Raw genomic sequence first — 23,718 nt, 5'->3', positions numbered from 1 at the left:
ACGATTCAGGGGCATTTAGCGCATTTACAATGTTCAGTGACCACCCCTCTTTTCTTTCAAAAAGCAGACATCCTGGAGTGCCTGGGTGGCTTGGTCTGTTGAGCATCCGATCCTTGATTTTGGCTCAGGTCATGATCTCAGGGTCGTGAGATCCAGCCCCATGTCGCTCTGTGCTGGGCATGGAGCCTGCTTGAACTTCTCTCTCTGTCCTTCCCTCATCCTCCCCTCAAAAAAAGAAAAAAAAAAAAAGAACACATCCTTGTCTTGTTCCCTAGGTGGAAAGATTTCAGTCTTTTAACTTTGCGTATGATATTAGCTATAGGTTTTGTCAAATGCCCTTTATTGTGTTAGGGAAATACCTTTCCATTCCTACTTACTATTTTTATCATGAAAGCTTGTTGAATTGTTTCAAATACTTTCTGCATCTGTCGAGATGATAATGTGTTATTTTCCCCTCTGCTCTGTTAATATGATGCATTACATTGATTTTCTTATTTTGAACCACCTTTGCATTCCTGAGATCAATCCCACTTGGTTCTGTTGTATAATCCTTTTAATATACTGTTAGATTGGGCTTGCCATTATTTTGTTGAGAATTTTTCCATATGTATTCATAAGGGACATTTGTCCATAGTTTTCTTTTCTTATAATATCTTTGCTGGCTTTGGTATCAGGGTAATGCTGATCTCATAGAATGTGTTAGGAAATGTTCCTCTTCTGTTTTTGGAAGAGTTTGAGTAGGATTGGTATTGATTCTTCTTCAAATGTTTGGTGAAATTCACCAGTGAAGCCATATACGGCCCTAGACTTTTCTTTGTTGGGGGCATTTTGAAACAAATTCTATCTCTGTACTTGTTTACAGATCTGTTGAAAAATCTCCTTTCTCTTAAGTCATTTTGGTAATTTGTGTGTTTTTTTAGGAGTTTGTCCATTTCTTCTAAATTATCTAATTTGTTGACATATAATTGTTCATAGATTTCTCTTACATGAATTTTTAGTGAAATATTATAGCTTGACCCATTTTAAAATATTGCCTCCTAATCTCGAAACTGGATATTTTCCAGGGTGCCTGGGTGGTGTAGTCAGTTAAGCATCTGACTCGGTTTCAGCTCATGTTGCGATCTTATGGATGGTGAGATTGAGCCCCACGCTAGGCTCTGTGCTCAGCATGGAGTCAGCTTGAAACTTTCTCTGCCTCTCTCTCTGCCCCTCCTCCACACTCACACATGCCCTCCTTCTCTCTCTAAAATAAATAAACCTTTTAAAATTTTATTTAAAAAAGAAACTGGATATTTTCTTCTTTGTAGAATGGTATCCAATATTATTTCCACAAAGGCAATATTATTCTGGGAAAAAGTTAGAATTGTTCATTAAACAGATTTTCCTTCTATTTACTTATTCATTTACTCATTCATTTAATGGTATTTATTGAGCACTTGCTTGTCTATCAAAGACCTCCATACCTAGTCATTCTTCTTTTCTACTCAGCCAATTCAACAATTTTTTTAAAGCAATCTCCTATGTATTGGGCCCTAATCTAGTTGCCAGAGAGATCTAACCTAGTATGAGAGGCATAGGTAGGAAATGACCTCCCTTAGTTGAGATCTTACTGATATGTAGGAGTTCACTAGCTTGGGATGTGGGTCATAGGGACAGACAAGATATTTTTAAAAAGTTGGCATGTGTGAAGGCCTAGAAACAGAAGAGAGTATAGTACATTGAGAATAGAGTGTGTAGAGAATTTCAAAGAAGTGCATTCTAGCCAGTGTGGAAGTAGAGATGAAGTGGTGAGAGATGAGACTGGAGATGGGGATTAGTATAAGATCTTGTAGGGCCTTCCAAGTCATGCTAAAGATTTTTCGCTTTGTCCTCCTAAGGTCAATACAATGCCATTGAAGAGTTCCAAGTCTGTGATTGACATGACCGCATTTTCATCTTCAAAAGATTATTCTGGCTGCAAAGGGGTAAGTAGATTGGAACTGGGCAAAAGGAGATAGGAGATGATCGCAGAGGAGGCAAGTACAGTGACCCAGGCTATTGTTATGGCCGTGGACATGGAGAAGAGTGGGAGATTCATGAGATATTTGAAAGGTAGAATCAATTGCTGGTAGACTGGATGGAGGGTGGGCCGTGGTGGTGGCGAAGATGACTACTAGGCCTCTGACTTGGGCAACTGATGGGTCTGGCGAGGCCACAGAAGAGGGGTAACTTTGCCAAAAGAGTGGATTTAGAGGGGAAGATAAATTTAGTGTTGGACATGTTCAGTTTGAAGTTCTCTGAGATCTCTAGGTAGACATGTTAGTTATACTAGTTTGAAGTTCAGAATAACGGTCTGGGCTAGAGACATACATTTAGGCATCATCAGTAGATCCTTATTTAAAGCTATGGGAATGAATAATATGATTTATGGAGAGAGTAAAAAAGGAAAAAAAAAGAGGCTACAGGAAATGGCTTTAGAGATCACTAGTAATACCATGAAAATACAAGGAAAATGTTAAGTCGTATGCTATCAAGTGGTCAAACATGATAAAAACCGAAATATGTCCCTTGAGTTACCCAAATGGAGATTACTAATGAATTTCTTATATTCAAAAACAAGTTCTTTGGAGAGAGGGGTGGGGTGAGATGAAGCCGGATTGGATTGGGCTGAAGAATGCCTGAGAAGTGGGGGCCTCTAAGTGGCGTCATACAGACCAGCTTGGTTATTCACTTGCACATTACCCTTTCTATGCCTTAATTTCCTCTTCTGCAAGATGGGAATGTGAGTACATTAATCAGTGCAAAATATCTCAAAAAAACTGGAAGAAAAAGAGAAAATATGAAGAGCACATAGCACAACAGTGTGAATATACTTGACACCACTGCACTGGTGCATTTAAACATGGTTAACATGGTACATTTTATGTTATGTGTATCTTACGATAGTCTAGAGAAAAAAAAAATGCAGGACGCCTGGGTGGCTCAGTTGGTTGAGCATCTGCCTTCAACTCGGGTCGTAATGCCGGGGTCCTGGGATCAAGCCCAGCATTGAGCTCCCTCCTTATCAGAGTGCCTCCTTCTCCCTCTCCCTCTTCCTGCTCATATGCTCTCGCTCTTACAAAAAAAAATTTAAAAATGCTTACAGCATATAAAAAATCAGCATAAGGCACTCAGCACTGTATTGACACATACTAAGTACTCAATAAGTACTAGATGTTTAATTAGCAATAGTACATATAGAGCGCAAACATGTACCTGACAATTTTTTAAATGCATAATTTTCCTTAGGAATTCTAGGCTCTTAATTGGCATAAGGTTCAATTTAATATAAGACATGTTTCAAAAAAACCATCTTGCAGAACGGTTGTGTTTGGCAGAACTGATGTCATTCACACTGACTTGATGATGGGAGTTTCAAGATTTAATGGTTTAGCTTGCTGTAACAGTGTAATGCATAAGCTTTTTTTTCTTTTAAAGATTTCATTTATTTATTTCACAGTGAGAGACACAGCAAGTGAGGGACACAAACAGGGAGAGTGGGAGAGGGAGAGCAGGCTTCTCGCCTAGCAGGGAGCCTGATGCAGGGCTCGATCCCAGGACCCTGGGATCACAACCTGAGCCAAAGGCAGAAGCTTAATTACTGAGCCACCCAGGCACCCCTTAGGCTTTTATTTTGTTTGAAATATCACTTCGTTATTATTCTAAGACTTACGTAGGTTGTTACTTGCTTTCGGGATAAATAAGTTGAATTGTCTGTGAGAATGACATGGTAATTAGAGTGCTTTCAGCAGAAGTAACAAAATCCCGATATATCCCATTACAAAATAGAAATTGTTTTGGAAAAAATGCACATACGGTTGAGTAATAACATGAATCCTAAGTGTAAGGGTGCTTTCCCCATACTAGACTGTCCTTAAAATTGGTGCCGCAGGAACCCAGAGTTCATAGAGACAGCAAGTAGAATGGTGGTTGCCAGAGGCTGGGACTGGGGGTGGTATGAGAGTGATTTAATGGGTATAGGATTTTGGTTTTGCAAGATGAAAAGAGTTCTGGAGATTGGTTGCACGGCAGTATGAATATACTTAACACTACTGAACTGTACACTTAAGATGGTTAATATGGCAAATTTTATGTGTATTTTATCACAATTTTTCTTAAAAATCAGGACTGCTTTTCGTGTATTTCAATATGGGTAAAAGTGTTTTAGAAAAAAAAAATGCAGTGGTAGAGGTCATTGAAGAACCACGGGAGCCATTTAACATGCAGATAAAGATGCACATTTCCAGTCCTTGTAAAAATCTGCTCTCTCACAATTATTTTCTTAATTAAGCTCCAGTAGTTCCCTCCACACTCTCAAAAAATCACTCCACCTCACTTCTGATGAGCAGAAACCCAAAGTCCTCTTCTGACCGTAGGGACCGTGCCTTCCCCTGACTATCCCTTCTCTGTGTTTCCTAAGAACTCCAGGGTTGGTGTGCCTGTTCCCCACTCTTCCACTAGGAGTTCTCTTCCTGGCACCTCTGTTGAATTTGGGGCAGCCACATCTCTTCTCCATCTCCACCCCCTCCTACTCCAAGAAAAGCAGGAGAAATGTTTCTTCTTCCTAGCAGAAATGATTGTGCTCTTCTTGAACACTTTATCCCTTTTAATTTTATGGCTACCGATATTTATCTGATTAGGTTTTGCTTTTCATGTGGCAACTACAAACTAAACTTAATTTACAGCCCACCCAGTAGTAAGTGTGTGATACATTCCTGGCCCTGCTTTATGCTCCATCCCGCTGGCCTACATTCAGTTCATGTTCAGGGTCAGTCATTGCAGGAACTAGACAGAGGCATTGAGAAACATAGCGTACAGCTCCTGTTCTGGATTTGCTAAGTGCTTTAGCTCTAGTAAGTACAGAAGGAATGGGTTAAAAATAGCAAACATAGTAAAGTTAAACTTGTTTTCAAAGAATTTAAGGTCTTTACAGTATTAGTTTTCTGTGGTTTCTCCTTTAAATGGAACTAAGCTTGATCTTTCCCTTCTTAATTCCTTCGGTGAGGATAATGCTTGGGAATCTGCTTCACCCAGCGCACTCCCCAATGCCCCCCACTCCTCCCTAGCCCCATGCCCTCCTTCCTTGGTGCGGTTTCTCTTGCTTCCTCCCAAGAACTCCTCTCCGCTCCTAGAGTGTGATAAACAGGCGCAATGAGAATTTTACATAAAAGACACCAGTGAGGTTTATTGATGTCTCAGAAGTGCTTTCTTTCTATTTTAATACTTGATTTCATGTAGAAAAACTATCTAGGGATGCCTCAGTCAGTTAAGCGTCTGCCTTTGGCTCAGGTCGTGACTCCAGGGTCTTGGGATCAAGTTCTGCATCCGGCCTCTTGCTCAGCCGGGAGCCTGCTTCTCTCTCTGCCTCTGCCTGCTGCTCCTCCTGCTTGTGCGGTCTCTGTCTCTCTGACAAATAAAGAAATAAAATCTTCAAAAAATATATTTTAAAAAGTTATCTAAGGTAATTCCCTTGCAAACACCACCTGTAGTGCTTAACCTGTGGGAGATTGTCTTCCAGAAACCTTCTTTTCTCCAACGAATTTTCCATGTTATTCCTAAAAAATCAGCCAAGTTCAATATTTAATCTACATTTTATGGCTTATGAGTCTATAGCTCAAGTTCAAATCCTACCCTCCCCAGACATTTCACACTACATTCCTGTTGATCTCATCAATTTTAGTCAGGCAGTCCTCTCAGGATTTCCTAGATAACATTTTTTAAAAATAATTTTTAAAAATTTTTTATAAACATATAATGTATTATTAGCCCCAGGGGTACAGGTCTGTGAATCGCCAGGTTTACAGACTTCACAGCACTCATCATAGCACATACCCTCCCCCATGTCCGTAACCCCACCACCCTCTCCCTACCCCCCTCCCCCTGGCCACCCTCAGTTTGTTTTGTGAGATTAAGAGTCTCTTATGGTTTGTCTCCCTCCAGATCCCATCTTGCTTCATTTATTCTTTTCCTACCCCACAACCCCCCCATGTTGCATCTGCACTTCCTCATATCAGGGAGATCATATGATAGTTGTCTTTCTCCGATTGACTTATTTCGCTAAGCATAATACCCTTTAGTTCCATCCACGTTGTCACAAATGACAAGATTTCATTTCTTTTGATGGCTGCATAGTATTTCATTTTATGTATGTGTGTGTGTGTATGTATATATATATACCACTTCTTCTTTATCCATTCATCTGTTGATGGACATCTAGGTTCTTTCCATAGTTTGGTTATTGTGGACATTGCTGCTATAAACATTAGGGTGCATGTGCCCCTTTGGATCACTACATTTGTATCTTTAGGGTAAATACCCAATAGTGCAATTGCTGGGTCATAGGGTAGTTCTATTTTCAACTTTTTGAGGAGCCTCCATGCTGTTTTCCAGAGTGGTTGCACCAGCTTGCATTCCCACCAACAGTGTAGGAGGGGTCCCCTTTCTCTGAATCCTTGCCATCATCTGTCATTTCCTGACTTGTTAATTTTAGCCATTCTGACTGGTGTGAGGTGGTATCTCATTGTGGTTTTGATTTGTATTTCCCTGATGCCGAGTGATGTGGAGCACTTTTTCATGTGTCTGTTGGCCATCTGGATGTCTTCTTTGCAGAAATGTCTGTTCATGTCCTCTGCTTCTTTCTTGATTGGATTATTTGTTCTTTGGGTGTTGAGTTTGCTAAGCTATTTATAGATTTTGGATACTAGCCCTTTATCTGATATGTCATTTGCAAATATCTTCTCCCATTCTGTCATTTGTCTTTTGGTTTTGTTTACTGTTTCCTTTGCTGTGCAAAAGCTTTTGATCTTGATGAATTCCCAGTAGTTCATTTTTGCCCTTGCTTCCCTTGCCTTTGGTGATGTTCCTAGGAAGAAGTTGCTATGGCTTAGGTCAAAGAGGTTGCTGCATGTGGTCTCCTCAAGGATTTTGATGGATTCCTGTCTCACATTGAGGTCCTTTGTCCATTTTGAGTCTGTTTTTGTGTGTGGTGTAAGGAAATGGTCCAGTTTCATTTTTCTGCATGTGGCTGTCCAATTTTCCCAACACCATTTGTTGAAGAAGCTGTCTTTTTTCCATTGGACATTCTTTCCTGCTTTGTCGAAGATTAGTTGACCATAGAGTTGAGGGTCTATTTCTGGGTTCTCTATTCTGTTCCATTGATCTATGTGTCTGTTTTTGTGCCAGTACCATACTGTCTTGATGATGACAGCTTTGTAATAGACCTTGAAGTCCAGAATTGTGATGCCACCAACTTTGGCTTTCTTTTTCAATATTCTTTTGGCTATTCGAGGTCTTTTCTGGTTCCATATAAATTTTAAGATTATTTGTTCCATTTCTTTGAAAAAAAATGGATGGGATTTTGATAGGGATTTCATTAAATGTGTAGATGGCTTTTGGTAGCATAGACATTTTCACAATATTTGTTCTTCCAATCCATGAGCATGGAACATTTTTCCATTTCTTTGTGTCTTCCTCAATTTCCTTTGTGAGTACTTTATAGTTTTCTGGGTATAGATTCTATGCCTCTTTGGTTAGGTTTATTCTAGGTATCCTATGGGTTTGGGTGTTATTGTAAATGGGATTGACTCCTTAATTTCTCCTTCTTCTGTCTTGTTGTTGGTGTAAAGAAATGCAACTGATTTCTGTGCATTGATTTTATATCCTGACACTTTACTGAATTCCTATACAAGTTCTAGCAGATTTGGAGTGGAGTCAAGATAACGTTTTCCAATAGGAAATTCTAAAACTTTACCTAAAACTAACCAGTTCCTTCCCATCCCTTAGATTTCAATTAAAGATAATCTCTTCCAGGAAGTCTTTCATAGTTAGTTTGGGACAGTTTGCCACACCATGCAATTCTCTTCTTTTGTTTTTTATAACATGTCATCATGATATAGCTAAAGTACCATCATTTCTTTTTATAGAGCATATGTATATATTGAAGTTCAGGTTAGCATGTCTTTGCAATTAGAATGTTTCACATTTTATATGGTGAACTTCTGGGTTTGAATGATAACATCATGAGCATCAGTAGCATGACTTAGATTTATTAAAATTCTGTGTGTTTGAAAGATGTGAGTGTGTGTGTGTGTGTGTGTGTGTATTTGATTTTTTTTTTCCAGGGAAAACCTATATTTTTCAGATTTGGTGCATGTCACTGTATAACAGCTTCTCAGTGATCAATGCTAATAAAGGGAAGCATTGGGGGAAATATCCCAAACTGTGGATAAATCACAATATTTTCTACTTGCTTTGGAAAATAGATTATTTTTATTAGCATGCTTTAAGAATGGCTGTACAATTTTTTTTAATTAGTAATAATATCTAATGTTGGAGAGGTAGAAGAAAATTGATATTCTCATACACTGCTAGAAAGTAGATTTGTGGGGCACCTGGGTGGCTCAGTGGGTTAAACCTCTGCCTTCGGCTCAGGTCATGATCCCAGCGTCCTGGGATTGAGCCCCGCATCGATTGGGCTCTCTGCTCAGTGGGGAGCCTGCTTCTGCCTCTCTCTCTGCCTGCCTCTCTGCCTCCTTGTGACCTCTCTCTCTCTCTCTCTGTCAAATAAATAAATGAATAAATCTTTAAAAAAAAAAGGAAAGAAAGTAAATTTGTATAAGCTTTCTGGAATGCGATTTGGCAATGCATATCAATAGCACTGTGACTCAGAAATTCCATCTCTGTGAATTTCTCCTAAAGAACTCATTAAGGATATGTGCAAAGATTAGCTTTAAAGTTGTTATCATAGTGGGTGCCTGGGTGGCTCAGTGGGTTAAGCCGCTGCCTTCGGCTCAGGTCATGATCTCAGGTTCCTGGGATCGAGTCCCACATCGGGCTCTCTGCTCAGCAGGGAGCCTGCTTCCCTCTCTCTCTCTCTCTCTCTCTCTGCCTGCCTCTCCGACTACTTGTGATTTCTCTCTGTCAAATAAATAAATAAATAAATCTTAAAAAAAAAAGTTGTTATCATAGTATTATGAGTGAGCAAAAAAATGTGGCAACAATATGAATGGTTAGGGATAGATGAAGTGAATGAGCTTTCATTATCCGTGTTTGAATCCAGTTCTGGTAACTACTAGCTCTATGCACTTGAATAAGTTGCCTAATTTCTCTGGCCCCCAGTTTTCTAATCTTTAAAGTGGGGATAATAGGGACGCCTGAGTGGCTCAGTCGGTTAAGCTGCTGAAGTTGGTTCAGGCCATGATCCCAGGGTCCTGGGATCGAGTTCTGCATTGGGCTCCCTACTCAGCAGGGAACCTGCTTCTCCTTCTCCCTCTGCCTGCCACTCTGCCTGCTGTGTGTGCGCACTCTCTCTCTCTCTCTGACAAATAAATAAATAAATAAAATCTTTTTTAAAAATAAAATAAAATGGGGACAATAATAATGGCTACATCATGGGGTTGTGAGAATTGAGTGAGATAAGATATGCTGGGCACATAATTAATGCATGCTTCTTACTATGGTACATTCAGATGATATAATATTCAGCCTTGAAAAATGATGTTGCAGGTGGGGTGCCTGGCTGACTCAGTCGATAGAGCATGTGACTCTTAATCTCAGGGTCATGAGTTCAAGCCCCACATTTGGTGTAGAGCTTACTTATAATAAAATATAAAAAAATCAAAATAAAAATGGTGTTGCAGGTAAATTTTAACATGGAGCGATATGTGGAATGTATGAAGTTATTTTTGTTTTGTTTCTACAGTAAAAATTCAGTTTATTTATCTGCTTATAACACAATACACAGGAAGCAAAGTGTTTCACATCATAGATTTCACTTTTAACTCCTTGAACTGTCATTTCTTTTGCTAAAAGGAGAGACTAGTGGGGAAAGCCAGGCAATGCCTAGGCAAGTAAAATAAAGTTGGGTTGAGGGGCAATGCTGATGCCATCCTCACAGGGATGGACACAAGGGGCTGTTTGTAGCAAGCTGATTTTCTAGAACTGGTGGCTGGAGGCACAGAAGCACCACTCGGACACTCACACTTTGTTCCGCTCTGCCCCCAGGCACAGCCACACCTGGTCGTTGCCCTTACTGTCTTCCTGGATGTGATAGTGCAGGGACATGCCATACTTTCTCTTGAATTCAGACCTAATTTTCAACATGTCCCCTTCCTTCTCTGTGGGTGACCGTGATTCTAATCAGGACCTTATCATGACCCCTCTTACCCTTCTTGGAATCACACATTCAGTCATCAAAATAGAACAGCTTGTTCTGAATACACTGGACCAGGTTCAGAAAAGCATTTTCCAGGTCTCTTTGACCTCTTCCTTGATCATAAGGGCTGTAGCTCTTGTACTTTTCAGATTCTTTCTGGATGTGATGCATACTCGCTTGGTCAAGATGCCGATTGCCTTGGGAACATCAGTTCTTTCCTCTTCACTCCAGCATTAGAGATCATAGGCATCTAGGGTCAAATAGTTTATAATCAAAGACAGAGCCATCCTCTGCTCTTCTGCTCTTCGCAAGGATAACCATCAGCTTGCAGAAGTCACCAGATGTGTTGGAAACAGTGTCCTTCTCCAGATCAGTCTTGTACATTTCCTTATAAACTGTTAATTTCCTCTAGCATCTAATTGGCCCTGGAGCAGATGATCTCAGTAAGGGAACTCTCCTCAGTCCTCAGCATGTTCATCAGCGAGGCTTTCAGCTTGGAAGCTGCATACTGAGCAGGTGTTTTTTTCAGTAGGCCCCAAATCACCTTCTCCATGTGGCCAGGCATCTAGGCAAGGCTGAGTTCAATGCTGATGCAGATTCCTTTTTGATCCTTGTCTGGTAGGTGAAGGCAATATCCTGTTTATCCTCATTACTGTGGTTGGTCAGTATGTTGATGACAGTTACCTCATCCACACTTTTAGCATTGATACCATTTCAGTGTTCAAAGCATTACACTTGATTTCAAAGTTGGTGTATGTTTTGACTGACCTGTATGTATTTGGGGGTATAGAGTGGTCACCCTGTCAGCGGAGTGTGAACAGTGGACATTTTGGAAGATGCTGGCCCATAAGTTGAAAGCTGCTAGCATCCCAAGATGCAGAGCCAGAATGTATTAAAATATAAAGGAAAAAAAAATACCCAAACTGCAGGATAGAATGTGTGGGAGGATCCAGGTCTGGAAAAGGAAACACTGAAATATTTACTATGGCCATCTCTGGATGGTGGGTGCTGCTGTTTTTTTCCCCATTCATTATGTTCTATACTGGGCGTGTATTGCTTTATAATGAGAAAAAAGTAAGTCAGTTTCCATTGGGAAAAAAGATCAGGATGAATAGGTGGGACTCAGAGGGTTCTTAGGGCAGTGGCACTATTCAGTATGATACTGTAATGATGGATATGGGTCATTATACATATGTCCAGACCTAAAGAATGTATAACATGAAGAGTGAACTCCAGTGTAAACTATGAACTTTGGGTAGTAATGATGTATCAATGTAGGTTCATCTATCATAATAATTTACCACTTTTGTTCAGCTTTTAATAGTGGGAGAGGCTCTGCTTATGTGGGAGTTGAAGAAATCTTTGTACCTGCCACTCAATTTTGCTGTGAACATAAAACTGATCTAAAAAATAGAGTCTGTTAAAAGTAAATTAGTTAAAAGATTGGATGGGAAAAAGAATAAAGAATGCTGGCTAGCAAGGAGTAGATATCTAAGTCTTGTAAAGCTACCATATATAATTCTAGTTGTTGTTTATATGTCGTTAAACATTGAATTCTAGAAATATTTGATGATGGTGGTGATAATGGTGGTAGCCATAGTAATAGTTACCATTAGTTACCAATAGTTACCATTGACTGAGCATGTACTCTGTGCCAGGTGCTGTGTGAAGCATATTACATGCATTATCACCATTATCATATTTCATACAAGGCAACGCTTGAAAGAGAAACTTTTTACATCGTTCATAGCACTGTTCCATAGAGCAACAAATCATATGTCCAATATAAACCTTTTATGCAAGTTTTATGGAGGAGTTTGCTGACTTTTCTGATAAAGGTCAACTAGTAGCCTTATTGATTTGAATTAGGAATTTTCTTTTTTTAAACTGTATTTTTTTTTTGAAAGAGAGAGAGAGAGAGCAAGCAGGGAGAGCTGCAGTGGCAGAGGGAGAGAGAATCCTAAGCAGGCTCCCCACTCAGCACAAAGCTTGATGTGGAAACCGATCTCACAACCCTAAGATCGTGACCTGAGCCAAAATCAATAGTTTGATTCTTAACCAGCTGGACCACCCAGGTGCTCCAAATTAGGAATTTTCTTGAAATGTCAACCCTGGGACATGATTAGTACAGGCTAGTCTGAATGTCTGGCCAGTTAGCAGTCATTAGCTGTCTGATGACCTCCTTCTTCATACCCGTCCTCTGGATAGAGCCTGAACCAGGCTCAGGGCTTATGAGTATGTGTGTCTCTTCCAAAGTTAAATAGACCATGCTGTTAGGTGTAATCTGCTTATCTGTGTCTACCAAAGTAGATCATTTTGCCACAATTCAGTTGTTTGGCTTTTTTTTTTTTTTAGTGTGGCATTCAAGGGTGAAGACCCTGTTGGCCTCAGAATCTTCTGTCCCTCTAGAAACACCTCGCATTGCACTCACACAGGACTAACAACCTTTCCTAAAACATGTTTCCTAGAACATGCCTAGCACTTTCCCTTTTCTCTTGCTTATGCTGTCAAACTCTTTGCCCTATGAGGCCCAACTCACACCACCACCTTGTGCCTTACCTGTCTCCCATCTCCCATTCCCTTCATCATTAACTCTCATGTCTGGACTGTAAGATGTCTATGGGTAATAACTATGGCTTACTTTTCTTTTAATTTCTCCTTCCCCTCTGAGTAGAAAAACAGTTTCTTAAATATAATAAGAGCCCAATAAATATTGAAATACTTAAGAGTTAGCCCTTTGTTATGATAAAGTAATTATGGCTCATTGTCTAATATAGTTTAAATGTAGTGAATTTTCAGTGACCCTTATATGAATTTTCCATTATTACTTCTATAACCTTGGCTGTTTCCCCCACCTTATAGCAAATGATTAGAAAAAACAAACTGGTTTTAATACTGTCTTAAGCAAAATGTAACTAGTGAAAGATTTAAAATCTAATAAAAATTCACACTAGCTAGTTCATAAAAATACTTAATTTTATGTAAAAAATACATAAAAATATATCCAACACACCTTTTTGAACACTCATCTTCTCCCCACACACAACCTCATTCTTCTTTTTTTTTTTAAAAGATTTTATTTATTTATTTGACAGAGAGAGATCACAAGTAGATGGAGAGGCAGGCAGAGAGAGAGAGAGAGGGAAGCAGGCTCCCTGCTGAGCAGAGAGCCCGATGTGGGACTCGATCCCAGGACCCTGAGATCATGACCTGAGCCGAAGGTAGCGGCTTAACCCACTGAGCCACCCAGGCGCCCCCAAACTCATTCTTCTTACTGCCTTTCCAGTCTACCTCAGACCAATCGTGAGCTCTTTTCACTCTTTCATTCATTTTTTTAAAGATTTTATTTATCTATTTTTTTATGTTTTAGAGAGAGAGCATGTGTGAGTGCAGTGTGGGAGGGGCAGAGGGAGAGAGAGAATCTTAAGCAGGCTCCGTGCTCAGCTAGGAGCCCCCCTCAGGGCTCAATCCCACGACCTGAGATCATGACCGGAGCCAAAATCAAGAGTTGAACACTCAACTGACTGAGCCACCCAGGCGCCCCTAAGGATTTTATTTTTAAGTAATCTCTACTCCCAACATGGGGCTTGAACTCACAACCCAGAGATTAAGGGTCATGTGCTCTACTGACTGAGCCAGCCAGGCACCCCTCTTTACACTTTCTCATCATTTCTCCTGTCTACCTCCTCTTTATCCTGCTCTTTTTCATTCTGACTCTCATTATCTCTTCCCTGGCCTTTGACCCTGCTTCTAGTCCCTCTTCCCTCCATCCTCAGTTTGTTCTGTATATGTTGCTAGGGTTGCCTTTCTAAATCAGATTTGATCTTGTTTAAAATACTTTTGAATTGGGGCGCCCGGGTGGCTCAGTCATTAAGTGCCTGCCTTTGGCTCAGGTCATGATCCTGGGATCCTGGGATTGAGCCCTGCATGGGGGTTCCTGCTCAGTGCAGAGCCTATTTCTCCCTCTTCCACTCCCCCTGCTTGTGTTCCCTGTTTCGCTGATGTCTCTCTCTCTCTCTCTGTCAAATAAGTAAATAAAATTTTTAAAAATAAAATAGTTCTGAGTTTTAAGAACTCAGAAGGATCTATGCTTTATGTTTCCTATTGGGCTCAAAAGGCTAAAATCCAAAATCCATAATCTGGTTTCAGCTGAATTTCCCCAAATTTGCCCTATCCTTTCATGCCCTATCATGTACCAAATTTCAGCCACCCTGAATCTCTCTGTTCCCCAAACATGCCTCTACCTGAGCATCTCTTCCCACTCCCTGAAATAACCTGCTACCTCTTCCCTGTCTGTCGAATTCCTACCCTCCTTTGTGAAGCCTTCCCCAGGAACCCCAGATGGAGATACAGCCTCTGTTCCTTGACTTCACACAAATCATAACTAGTTCTAACACTGACCTATGGTCTAATTTGCCCTACCTACACTTTAAATTTCTCAAGGACAGGAAAATGTTTTATTTCTCTTTAGATCTTCAAGGTCTAGCACAGTGGTTTGCCTCATTAAATATTTCTGAATGCACAACTCATTGTGTTCTTAAGATATAATGTAAAAGTAAGATATGCTAGATTCATTATCTGGCATTTCAAGAACTAACCAGGATACAGGTAGAATGGATAAATGAATTCTAAAGGTACTTTTCAAGACTCATTTTCACACTTAGCTTTAAATCTGTCCATTCTTTCATTCCCCTCTTGCGTGGGTCCTCATAAGCTTTGCGATAAGACGGAACAGGAGAAAGTAATCTAGATGACAAGTATCTGAACAAGCAAGAGAAAATGTACTGAGCTACTTGGAAGTGACCGCCTTAAGTCATTTTATATTATGAAAGTATGGTTTCTTCAGCTAGGTTCTAAGATATGTGATGGGGTTGCTTTGTTTGTTTGTTGCAAGGTAAATCTGGCAAGAAAAAAATGAAGTGGTTTTAAGATCCAGTGCCTTGAGAAAGGGAAAAGTAGAGATAAACAAAATGTTCTGTTGATGTTCTGCCCAGTACCTTTTATGTTAACAGTTATTTTGTTCTGTACACACACACACACATATATACACACACATACACACATACATCTACATACCTACATATATGTATATATATACACACACATACTTTTGGCTAGTATAATTTTCAGTCAAGAGTCAATTGGATCTTTTAATATTTAATTTTAAACCTAACTTATACTGTTGCTAACGTGCATTAGACATTCAGACATTTTAGGTGGTGATTCAACATTGACTTAATTAATGTTTAGAAATAATTAATCAGAAACATTAGAGCCAGCTCAACTTCTATTTATTCTTCTATTGATGTATGATTAACATTCAGTGTTATGTTAGCTTCAGGTATTGACTTTTATATTTTAAATTTCAGCTTTTACCACCTTCTCCCATCCCCATCCATGCTTCCTTTGGTCGCCTTCATCAAATCAAACAGGTAAGAAGACTTTCAAAACTGATAGCTGTTCAGTAAAAAGAAAACTATTTTTCCTTAAAAAAATACCTATGGGAAAAAATACTTATGGTTCCGTAATTCTAAATGAGGTCACAAATGATTCTAATTCCAGGAACGGTTCCTCTAAAATAAAAACAACTAAGAAGTCCTGTATTTCTTTGGGTTATTACCTATTTTAATAAACTGATAGTTTCCAGAAAGATGATATATTCTTCTGCCTCAGATCTGGCCTCTTTCAGAGATCACAAAGAAAAAAAGATTATTAATTTTTAGGTTCATAATGACCATAATTATCATTTTTTCTAAAAACCATCAGGTGAAATTTTTTTGATGGATGAAATGGCCTTTATGTTACCATTTTGTGTAATTGCTTAGTGATCTGAGTTCAGGGACACATTGTACCTTACTGGCTTATGTTTTGTGCAGGCCTGTATGTGTGCGTGCGTGCGTGTGTGTGTGTGTGTTTAAAAGCAAATGCCTAATACACAGTTAAACCTTTTAATTATCCAAAGATTAGCCACAGAACTCAAAAGATCGAATCGCCACTCTGCCACAGGTGGTAGGATTTTTCTGACCCAACTACAAACAGACTTTTGTTCAAGGGGGGCTTAACTGTTACGAAGCACTTATTGTTCACTTAGCGCTAAAATACGTATTTTACATCTGTGCTCTCATTTTATCTCACAACGTAAGATCAGAAATTAACAACAGGAGAAATTTCATAAATTACCCAATGTTTAGAGTTAGTGAATGTCAGAGCCAGATTTAGCCCTAAATTACTGGATTCCTTTCCAGCTACCCTTTCCCTACTTCAGTGGCACAAAAGCCATAGTATCTCATGAGCCTGGGGCTTAGGACTCCAGCTCCTGCTTTCTTTCCCTCTTTCCCTTTCCCACCATGGCTTCCCTAAATTCTAGCCTGTCATCCAGGAGCAAACAAGTATGGTAAAAAGATCCTTTTGCTTTTTAGTAGATAAACGTTCTTTAACTGTCTTTGAGAATAGGAAGCTCTTTTAGATGTTCTTAATGAAAGAACCTTAAGTTAGTAGGTAGGATGACCTCTGGTTTATCTGTGCAATTTGTTTTGTTGCTTCCCCTAAATGAGATCAATACTTAAAAATTGATTGCATGTTGGTATTTGATTATAAAGCTTGAAATCAAGATAAATTTTTGAAAATTGGTTACATGTTGCCATTTGGTTATGAAGCTTGAAACCAAGAAAATTTTAACTGGTCAGTAAATTATAAAGCAATCTATCTCCATAGTGACATAATATATGTTACAAACATTTTATTTATTTTTTTTAAGATTTTATTTATTTATTTGACAGAGAGAAATCACAAGTAGATGGAGAGGCAGGCAGAGAGAGAGAGAGAGAGGGAAGCAGGCTCCCTGCTGAGCAGAGAGCCCGATGCGGGACTCGATCCCAGGACCCTGAGATCATGACCTGAGCCGAAGGCAGCGGCTTAACCCACTGAGCCACCCAGGCGCCCTGTTACAAACATTTTAAATGAAACACAAGTAGAATGTGAATTAAATGGGAAAACAGAAATAATATTGGCTTTCAATCTGGGTACTGATTGAATGGAAAACCAAAACTTATTTTTAGCAGCTTAATGGTCTGATAGATATCTTAAATTGCGTATTTCTTTATATGCATTCTTTTTTTTTTTTTTTTTTTTTTTTTGAGATTGAGAGAGGGAGCACATGAACACAGGGGTGAGGGGCAGAGGAAGAAGGAGAACAAGAGTCCCAAGTAGGCCCCATGAGGCCCCATGCCCAGGGCAGAGCCCAACATAGGGCTCAATTTCATGACCCTGAGATCATGACCCGAGCTGAAATCAAGAGACAGACACTTAACAGACTGAGCCACGCAGGCGCCCCCTCTTTATATGCATTCTTTAACCGTGATTTCTTTTTAGCTATTGAACTTATTAACCTTTTGGGGAAGAGGATGCCTGAAAGTAAATCCCTGATCTCTTTTTACCCACAAACACTCAGTATGAATCTCTGAGAAGGACTTTTTTCCTTACATAATCACCATGCCATCCTTATAGCTAGCAAAATTAAGTTATTCTTTAATGTCGTCTAATAAGCAGTCCATGTTAAAATTCTCACTATTCTTTAAAATGTCTTTTTTACTGATTGAAACATGTTCCAACCATGATCTCTCAGATCTCTGGTTTTTTTTTTTTTTTAAGATTTTGTTTATTTATTAGAGAGAGAGAGAGAGAGAGCACAAGGCAGGAAAGGGCCAGAGGGAGAAACCAACTCCCCACTAAGTGGGGAACCTAATGTGGGGCTCAATCCCAGGACCCTGAGATCATGACCTGAGCTATATGCAGATGCTTAACTCACTGAGCCACCCAGGAGCTCTCTTTTACTTAAAACATTCCTTTCCCCTCCTGTTTTTTGTTCTGCGCCACTTACTTATTGAAGAAGCGAGGCCATTTGTCCTGTAGACTGCCCCACATTCTGATTCTGCTTCCATGTGGTGTTTAATAGGCTCTTTTGTTCCCTGCATTTGCTATAAACTGAGTTGATTACATTTTCTTTTACTTTTAAATAAACACACATGCAAGTCAGTATTAGGTTTTGGGTTAGCATTTAAGTCAGTGTATGATTTAGGTTGCCCCTTTCCTAGCAGGCAGTTAGTGGATAATTTCTTCTCAACTGGGGCTGGTAGCTGTTTTTAGGTTTTAGGGAGCTTGAGAAAATGAAGTTGGAAGTTATTTTTGCCCCCCCCAACTTTATTGATATGTAATTGACATATAACATTGTCTAAGTGTAAGGTGCACAACATGATGATTTATGTATATATTGTGAGGTAGTGACCATGGAAATTAATTCTCTAAACACATAGTACTTTGCTAAGTGTTCAGGAACTGTTCTTTTTATGTAATTTTCCTTTCCTAGTAATAATCAAGTTTATGTTTCAAGAGGTTTGGAAGCACTCAGCTTTTAGTTCCCTACCCTGAAACACTAAAGATAAGTTAACCACCCTGCTGAAGTAGTTTGTGTATTAGTTTGCTAGGACTGCCACAACAAAATACCACAAACAGGGGTGCTCAAACAACAGAAATTTAGTTGAGCACAGGTCTGGAGACTGGAAGTGTGAAATCGAGGTGTTGGCAGGATTGGTTTCTTAGAGCTGTGAGAGAAGCGCCTATGTGTTCCAGGCCTCTGTCCTTGGCTTGTAAATAGCCATCTTCATGTTCAGATGGTGTTTTCACATATGTCTGTCTCCTTTTTTATGAAGATGTACTGGATTAGGGCCCATCCTCATCACCTTGCTCTAACTTGATTACCTCTGCAAATACCCTATCTCCAAATGAAGTCATATTCTGAGGCCCTGGGGGTTAGTACTTCAGCATACTAGATTTTAGGGGGACACAATTCCACCCACAACAGTTTGTTCACAGTATATGGTTCTAAAACTTTGCCTTATTTCCTGCCTTGTTCAGGAGGATATAAAATCACCAATACCCAGTAAGAATGTGACTTTTTTCTGCAGTGCCTTAAGTGATCAGGCAAATCATCTACTTCCATATTTACCGCTGCATTTCTAGCATCTCTTGCTTTTACACCTTCACAAATGTAAACTTTAGCAACACATACTACAGTCTTTGTTTTATCTTACCTGGTTTGGATAAATTAAACTGGGTTTCGACACAAATGTAAGGGAACTTTATGAAACAAAGCTTTGGAAACAGATGACGCTAGGAGCGCCAGGCATGATTTTGATAGGGACCATTCAGATACCACAGTTTAGTTTCCACAGTCTAGGAAAGCAGAGGCATTAGATTTCAGTGATACGTTTTTTTCAGTCTTCCTTGAAACCTACCAAGTACCTAGTCTTTTTTAGGAAGAAATGTTTAATTTGGTCTTAGTTTACAAATCGTTTCATTCTTCCAGCAAGCATTTGTTAAGCACTGTGCCGGCACTGGGCAACTCAAATCTCTCAGGCATACTCACCTTCCGAGAGCACTAGTGGCTAACTTACTGTTTCCATTTTTACCTTGGAGCCTAAAAACCTGAAAGCTAAGCTTAGCGCTCAAGTGTAGCAATTCTCCTTAAGCTGGGTTTCTAGCATACAGTACTCTTTGCCCTTGACAGTTACATGGCTCTTGACCTTAAAATATAAACAATAAAAGAGTCAGCCTACCTTTACTAACAACCATCAAAATAGCTGATGTTGGCTAATGCTCCCAACTTTCCATGGGAGGAACAATGGGCAAAATCTTGTCCTACTTTGGGAAAGATTGCTCTTGTTGATTAAGTAAATTACAAAATACTTTGAGCTTCTCACTACAGGAAAACACCTACATAAGTCTTAAATGGAAAGACTATACTAACCTTACATTTTGTTGGAAAGATTTACTGTTATTCTGTTGTTTTAAAAGACTAACTTCTTAAACTTCCTTTCCTGATTTCCCTCATTTTCAGTAATGACATCAAAATAACTGGAAGCTCCGGGTTCACCTTCAGTTCTTCCTTATTTTTCTCCTGTATCTAATTAGGCATCTAATCCTATTAATTCTTCCTTGACAACATCCTCTCTGTTCCCACTTCCTTCTGTCCCTTGGGTCCAGATTACCCTAATAATATTCTAGGAGATTTCCTATCTCTGCCAGTATAATCCAACTTCCACAACCAACACCAAGATAATTTCTCGAAGACATCATTTTCACCTTTTCTCCCCTGTGCAAAAAGTTATAATGGCTTCCCATTACCTATCGAATAGGAGTAAGATTAAGAATAGCTAGGCTGTAGTGAGTGCTTGCTTACACAGGTTGCCAGGCACTGTGGAAAAGAACGGTATACCCATGTCATTATCCTCAGTTCTTTTCATCATCTTCATGTGGACAAGGAGACCGAGGCTCAAGTTCCATCGCTTGCCTAGGGTTGCACAGGTAATAAGTTACAGAGTTGAGATTCAGCCTAGTTCTATTGGGCTCCAAATCCTGTGGTCCTAACAACTATCCTATTCTGCCCAAACTCTTTAAGCTCAAACCCTTCAGTTACTTAAGATCCTAGAAATTTGGCCAGTTTTATCTCTCATTACTTCGTAACACACTCCGTTTCAGTCAACCTAGTCTCACTACCCTGAAACCTGCCATGTTCTTTCCCTCTAAGCTTTTGTTCACATGGTTCCTTCTGCTTGGAATACCTTCCCCTTCTCCCTGGGTTTGTCCATGTTTTAAACCACTTTCAAGGCCTAGGTCACATTTTATTTATATTTTTTAAGATTTTATTTATTTATTTATTTATTTATTTGTCAGAGAGGGAGAGAGAAAGACCACAAGCAGGGGGAGCCTGGCCAGCGGAGGGAGAAGCAGGCTCCCCACTGAGCAAGGAACCCAATGTGGGGCTCGATCCCAGAACCCTAGGATCATGACCTGAGCCAAAGGCAGACGCTTAACCAACTGAGCCACCCAGGCATCCCCTAGATCACATTTTAATTCACACAACTCAAGCCACTTTTCTCTTCCAGACTACCCATAACATATCGCTTATATTTTTTTTAAATATATATATATATTTTTTTTTAATTTATTTGACAGGCAGAGATCACAAGTAGGCAGAGAGGCCGGCAGAGAGAGAGGAAGGAAAGCAGGCTCCCTGCTGAACAGAGAGCCCGATGTGGGGCTCGATCCCAGGACCCTGGGACCATGACCTGAGCCAAAAGCAGAGGCTTTAACCCACTGAGCCACCCAGGCGCCCCACGTATCGCTTATATTGACAAGAATATTTAAATTCTTTTGATCATATACTGCAACAGTACAAAATATTTTAACACATCCTTCCAATATATGTAAATAATATATCCTTCCAAAACATGATGGACATATACTACTAAGCTAGTATATCATGTGAATCATTGAATATATGCAAAATACAAATGTAAAAAGGATGAACTAAAGATGAAATGATATTTTTGGAACATTTTAAATTGTATTTTATTAACTACAGTTCATCATTGAGAGTCAATATGAGTTCATATTTCCAGTAGTCTTCATGATTTAAAATTATTTTAGCCTGTGCCTCAATAGAGATTAGCTCAGCATTGTGTTTTTAGAGGAAGGTGGCAGATGATGTGCACTGTGCTAGGTAGGAGCTTCACCTTTGTCATTTCCTTGTCATTCGCTTAGACTTGTATTACATATCTTCTGTCCAACATTTCTTTATAGAAATCTTGTTAAGATACTTGTCTGTTTTGTGAAACTTGGTTTAATTAAAACTGGGTAATATATCCATATGGCCACCTAACTTGCAATTAGTTATAATTAGCTAAAGACCAAAAACATGCTGGTGTTTTGCAAGATCTTGGAACCCTCTGGGCTGAGTGAGGGCACCTATGTCAAACTGTAGACTATTAGCAAACCTGAATTCCTTACTATCCTAGATTTTAAAATATATAAATTGAATTTCTGTGTTTTGCTTTTTGCTTTTCAGTGGATCACCTTGTATACTTCCTGGACTATGATCATGCTTACTTTGGAGAGCACCAACTTAATGCGTATAAAACTTAGCTCTCAAACGTGATTCTAGGCCATTTTAGGAAAAGCTCATCCTCTTATTTTCTGTTCCCCATAATATTTAGCACCCTATTTGCCCAGCACTATCCTAGATACTTTATTATATGTGAATTATGTTTTTAAAAATACTAGGATGAATTTGGACTGTGCAATTTCTTAAAGCCATTTCAACCATTTTTAAGGGTACAATTCAGTGTTATTAAGTACATTCACAATGTTGAGCAACCATCACCACTTTTCGTTTCCAGAAATTTTTCATCATGCCAAACAGACACTCCATACCCATTCAGCTATAATTTCCTATTGAACCTCAGTGTCCTGTAACCTCTGTTCTACTTTCTGTCTCTATGAAGATTCGGCTATTCTGGGTACCCTCATCAAATTGGCATCATACAATACTCATTCTTTTGTGTTTGTTATTTCACTTAAAATAATTCTTGCAGTGTTCATCCATGTTGTAGCATGTGTCAGAACTTCATTCCTTTTCATGGCTAAATGATAAGTCCATTGTATATATCACATTTTTAAATCCATTCATCTGGTCTCAGGTCATGATCCCCAGAGTCCTGGGATCAAGCCCCACATCGGGCTCTCTGCTCAGCAGGGAGCCTGCTTTCTCCTCTCTCTCTGCCTACCTCTCTGCCTACTTGTGATTTCTGTCTGTCAAATAAATAAATAAAATCTTTTAAAAAAAAGGGGGGGGCGCCTGGGTGGCTCAGTGGGTTAAATCCATTCATCTGGTGATGAACACTTGGGTTGTTTCCACCTTTTGGCTATTGTGAATAGTGCTCCTAATGAACATTGGTGTGTAAGGACCTGTTTGAGTCCCTTTTTTAATACCCTTGGATATATGCATAGGAACAGGATTGGCGGACCGTAGGGTAATACAATATTGAACTTTTTGAGAGACCATCAAATTGTCTTCCAGAGTCTGCCCCACTTTACATTCCCACCAGCAATGTATAAGAGTTCCAATTTCTCCCCATTCTCGCCAACACTTGTTACTTTCTACATTTTAAAATAATAGCTATCTTAGGGGGACCTGGGTGGCTCAGTTGGTTAAGCGTCTGCATTCATTCAGGTCATGATCCTGGAGTCCCAGGATCAAGTCCCACATCGGGCTCCCTGCTCAGCAGGGAGTCTTCTTCTCCCTCTCCCTCTGCCCTTGACCATGTTTGTGCTCTCTCTCTCACCCAAATAAATAAATAAAATCTTTATTTTTTAAAAGATTTTATTTATTTATCTAACAGAGACACAGTGAGAGAGGAAACACAACCAGGGGGATTGGGAGAGGGAAAAGCAGGCTTCCTCCTGAGCAAGGAGCCTGACATGGGGCTTGATCCCAGGACCCTGGGATCATGACCTGAGCCAAAGGCAGACACTTAATGACTGAGCCACGCAGGTGTCCCAAATAAAATCTTTAAAATAAAATAAAAAATAATATCTATCCGGGGCTGCCTGGGTGGCTCAATGGGTTAAGCCTCTGCCTTCGGCTGAGGTCATGATTTCAGGGTCCTGGGATCAAGTCCTGCTTCGGGCTCTCTGCTAGGCAGGGAGCC

At 39.7% G+C, this 23,718-nt stretch overlaps 1 protein-coding gene and 1 pseudogene across 4 annotated transcripts in view; one reads left to right on the top strand and one right to left on the bottom strand.

Moving 5' to 3' along the window:
* Window positions 1-23,718, top strand: part of LOC132007317 (P2R1A-PPP2R2A-interacting phosphatase regulator 1-like) — a 68,011-nt gene that overhangs the window by 6,602 nt on the left and 37,691 nt on the right. For all 4 annotated transcript variants that reach the window (XM_059385449.1, XM_059385448.1, XM_059385446.1 and 1 more), the window contains exons 4-5: window positions 1,878-1,964; window positions 15,541-15,603. In XM_059385449.1, coding sequence (XP_059241432.1) covers window positions 1,878-1,964; window positions 15,541-15,603 — 150 coding nt within the window. The remainder of the gene's footprint in view (window positions 1-1,877; window positions 1,965-15,540; window positions 15,604-23,718) is intronic.
* LOC132007625 (annexin A2-like) lies at window positions 9,994-12,757 on the bottom strand (annotated as a pseudogene).

The sequence above is a fragment of the Mustela nigripes genome, chromosome X (genome assembly GCF_022355385.1).
Source record: "Mustela nigripes isolate SB6536 chromosome X, MUSNIG.SB6536, whole genome shotgun sequence".
Taxonomy (NCBI): Eukaryota; Metazoa; Chordata; class Mammalia; order Carnivora; family Mustelidae; genus Mustela; species Mustela nigripes.
Note: the sequence above shows the minus strand (reverse complement) of the source record. Positions and strands in the feature narration are given on the sequence as shown.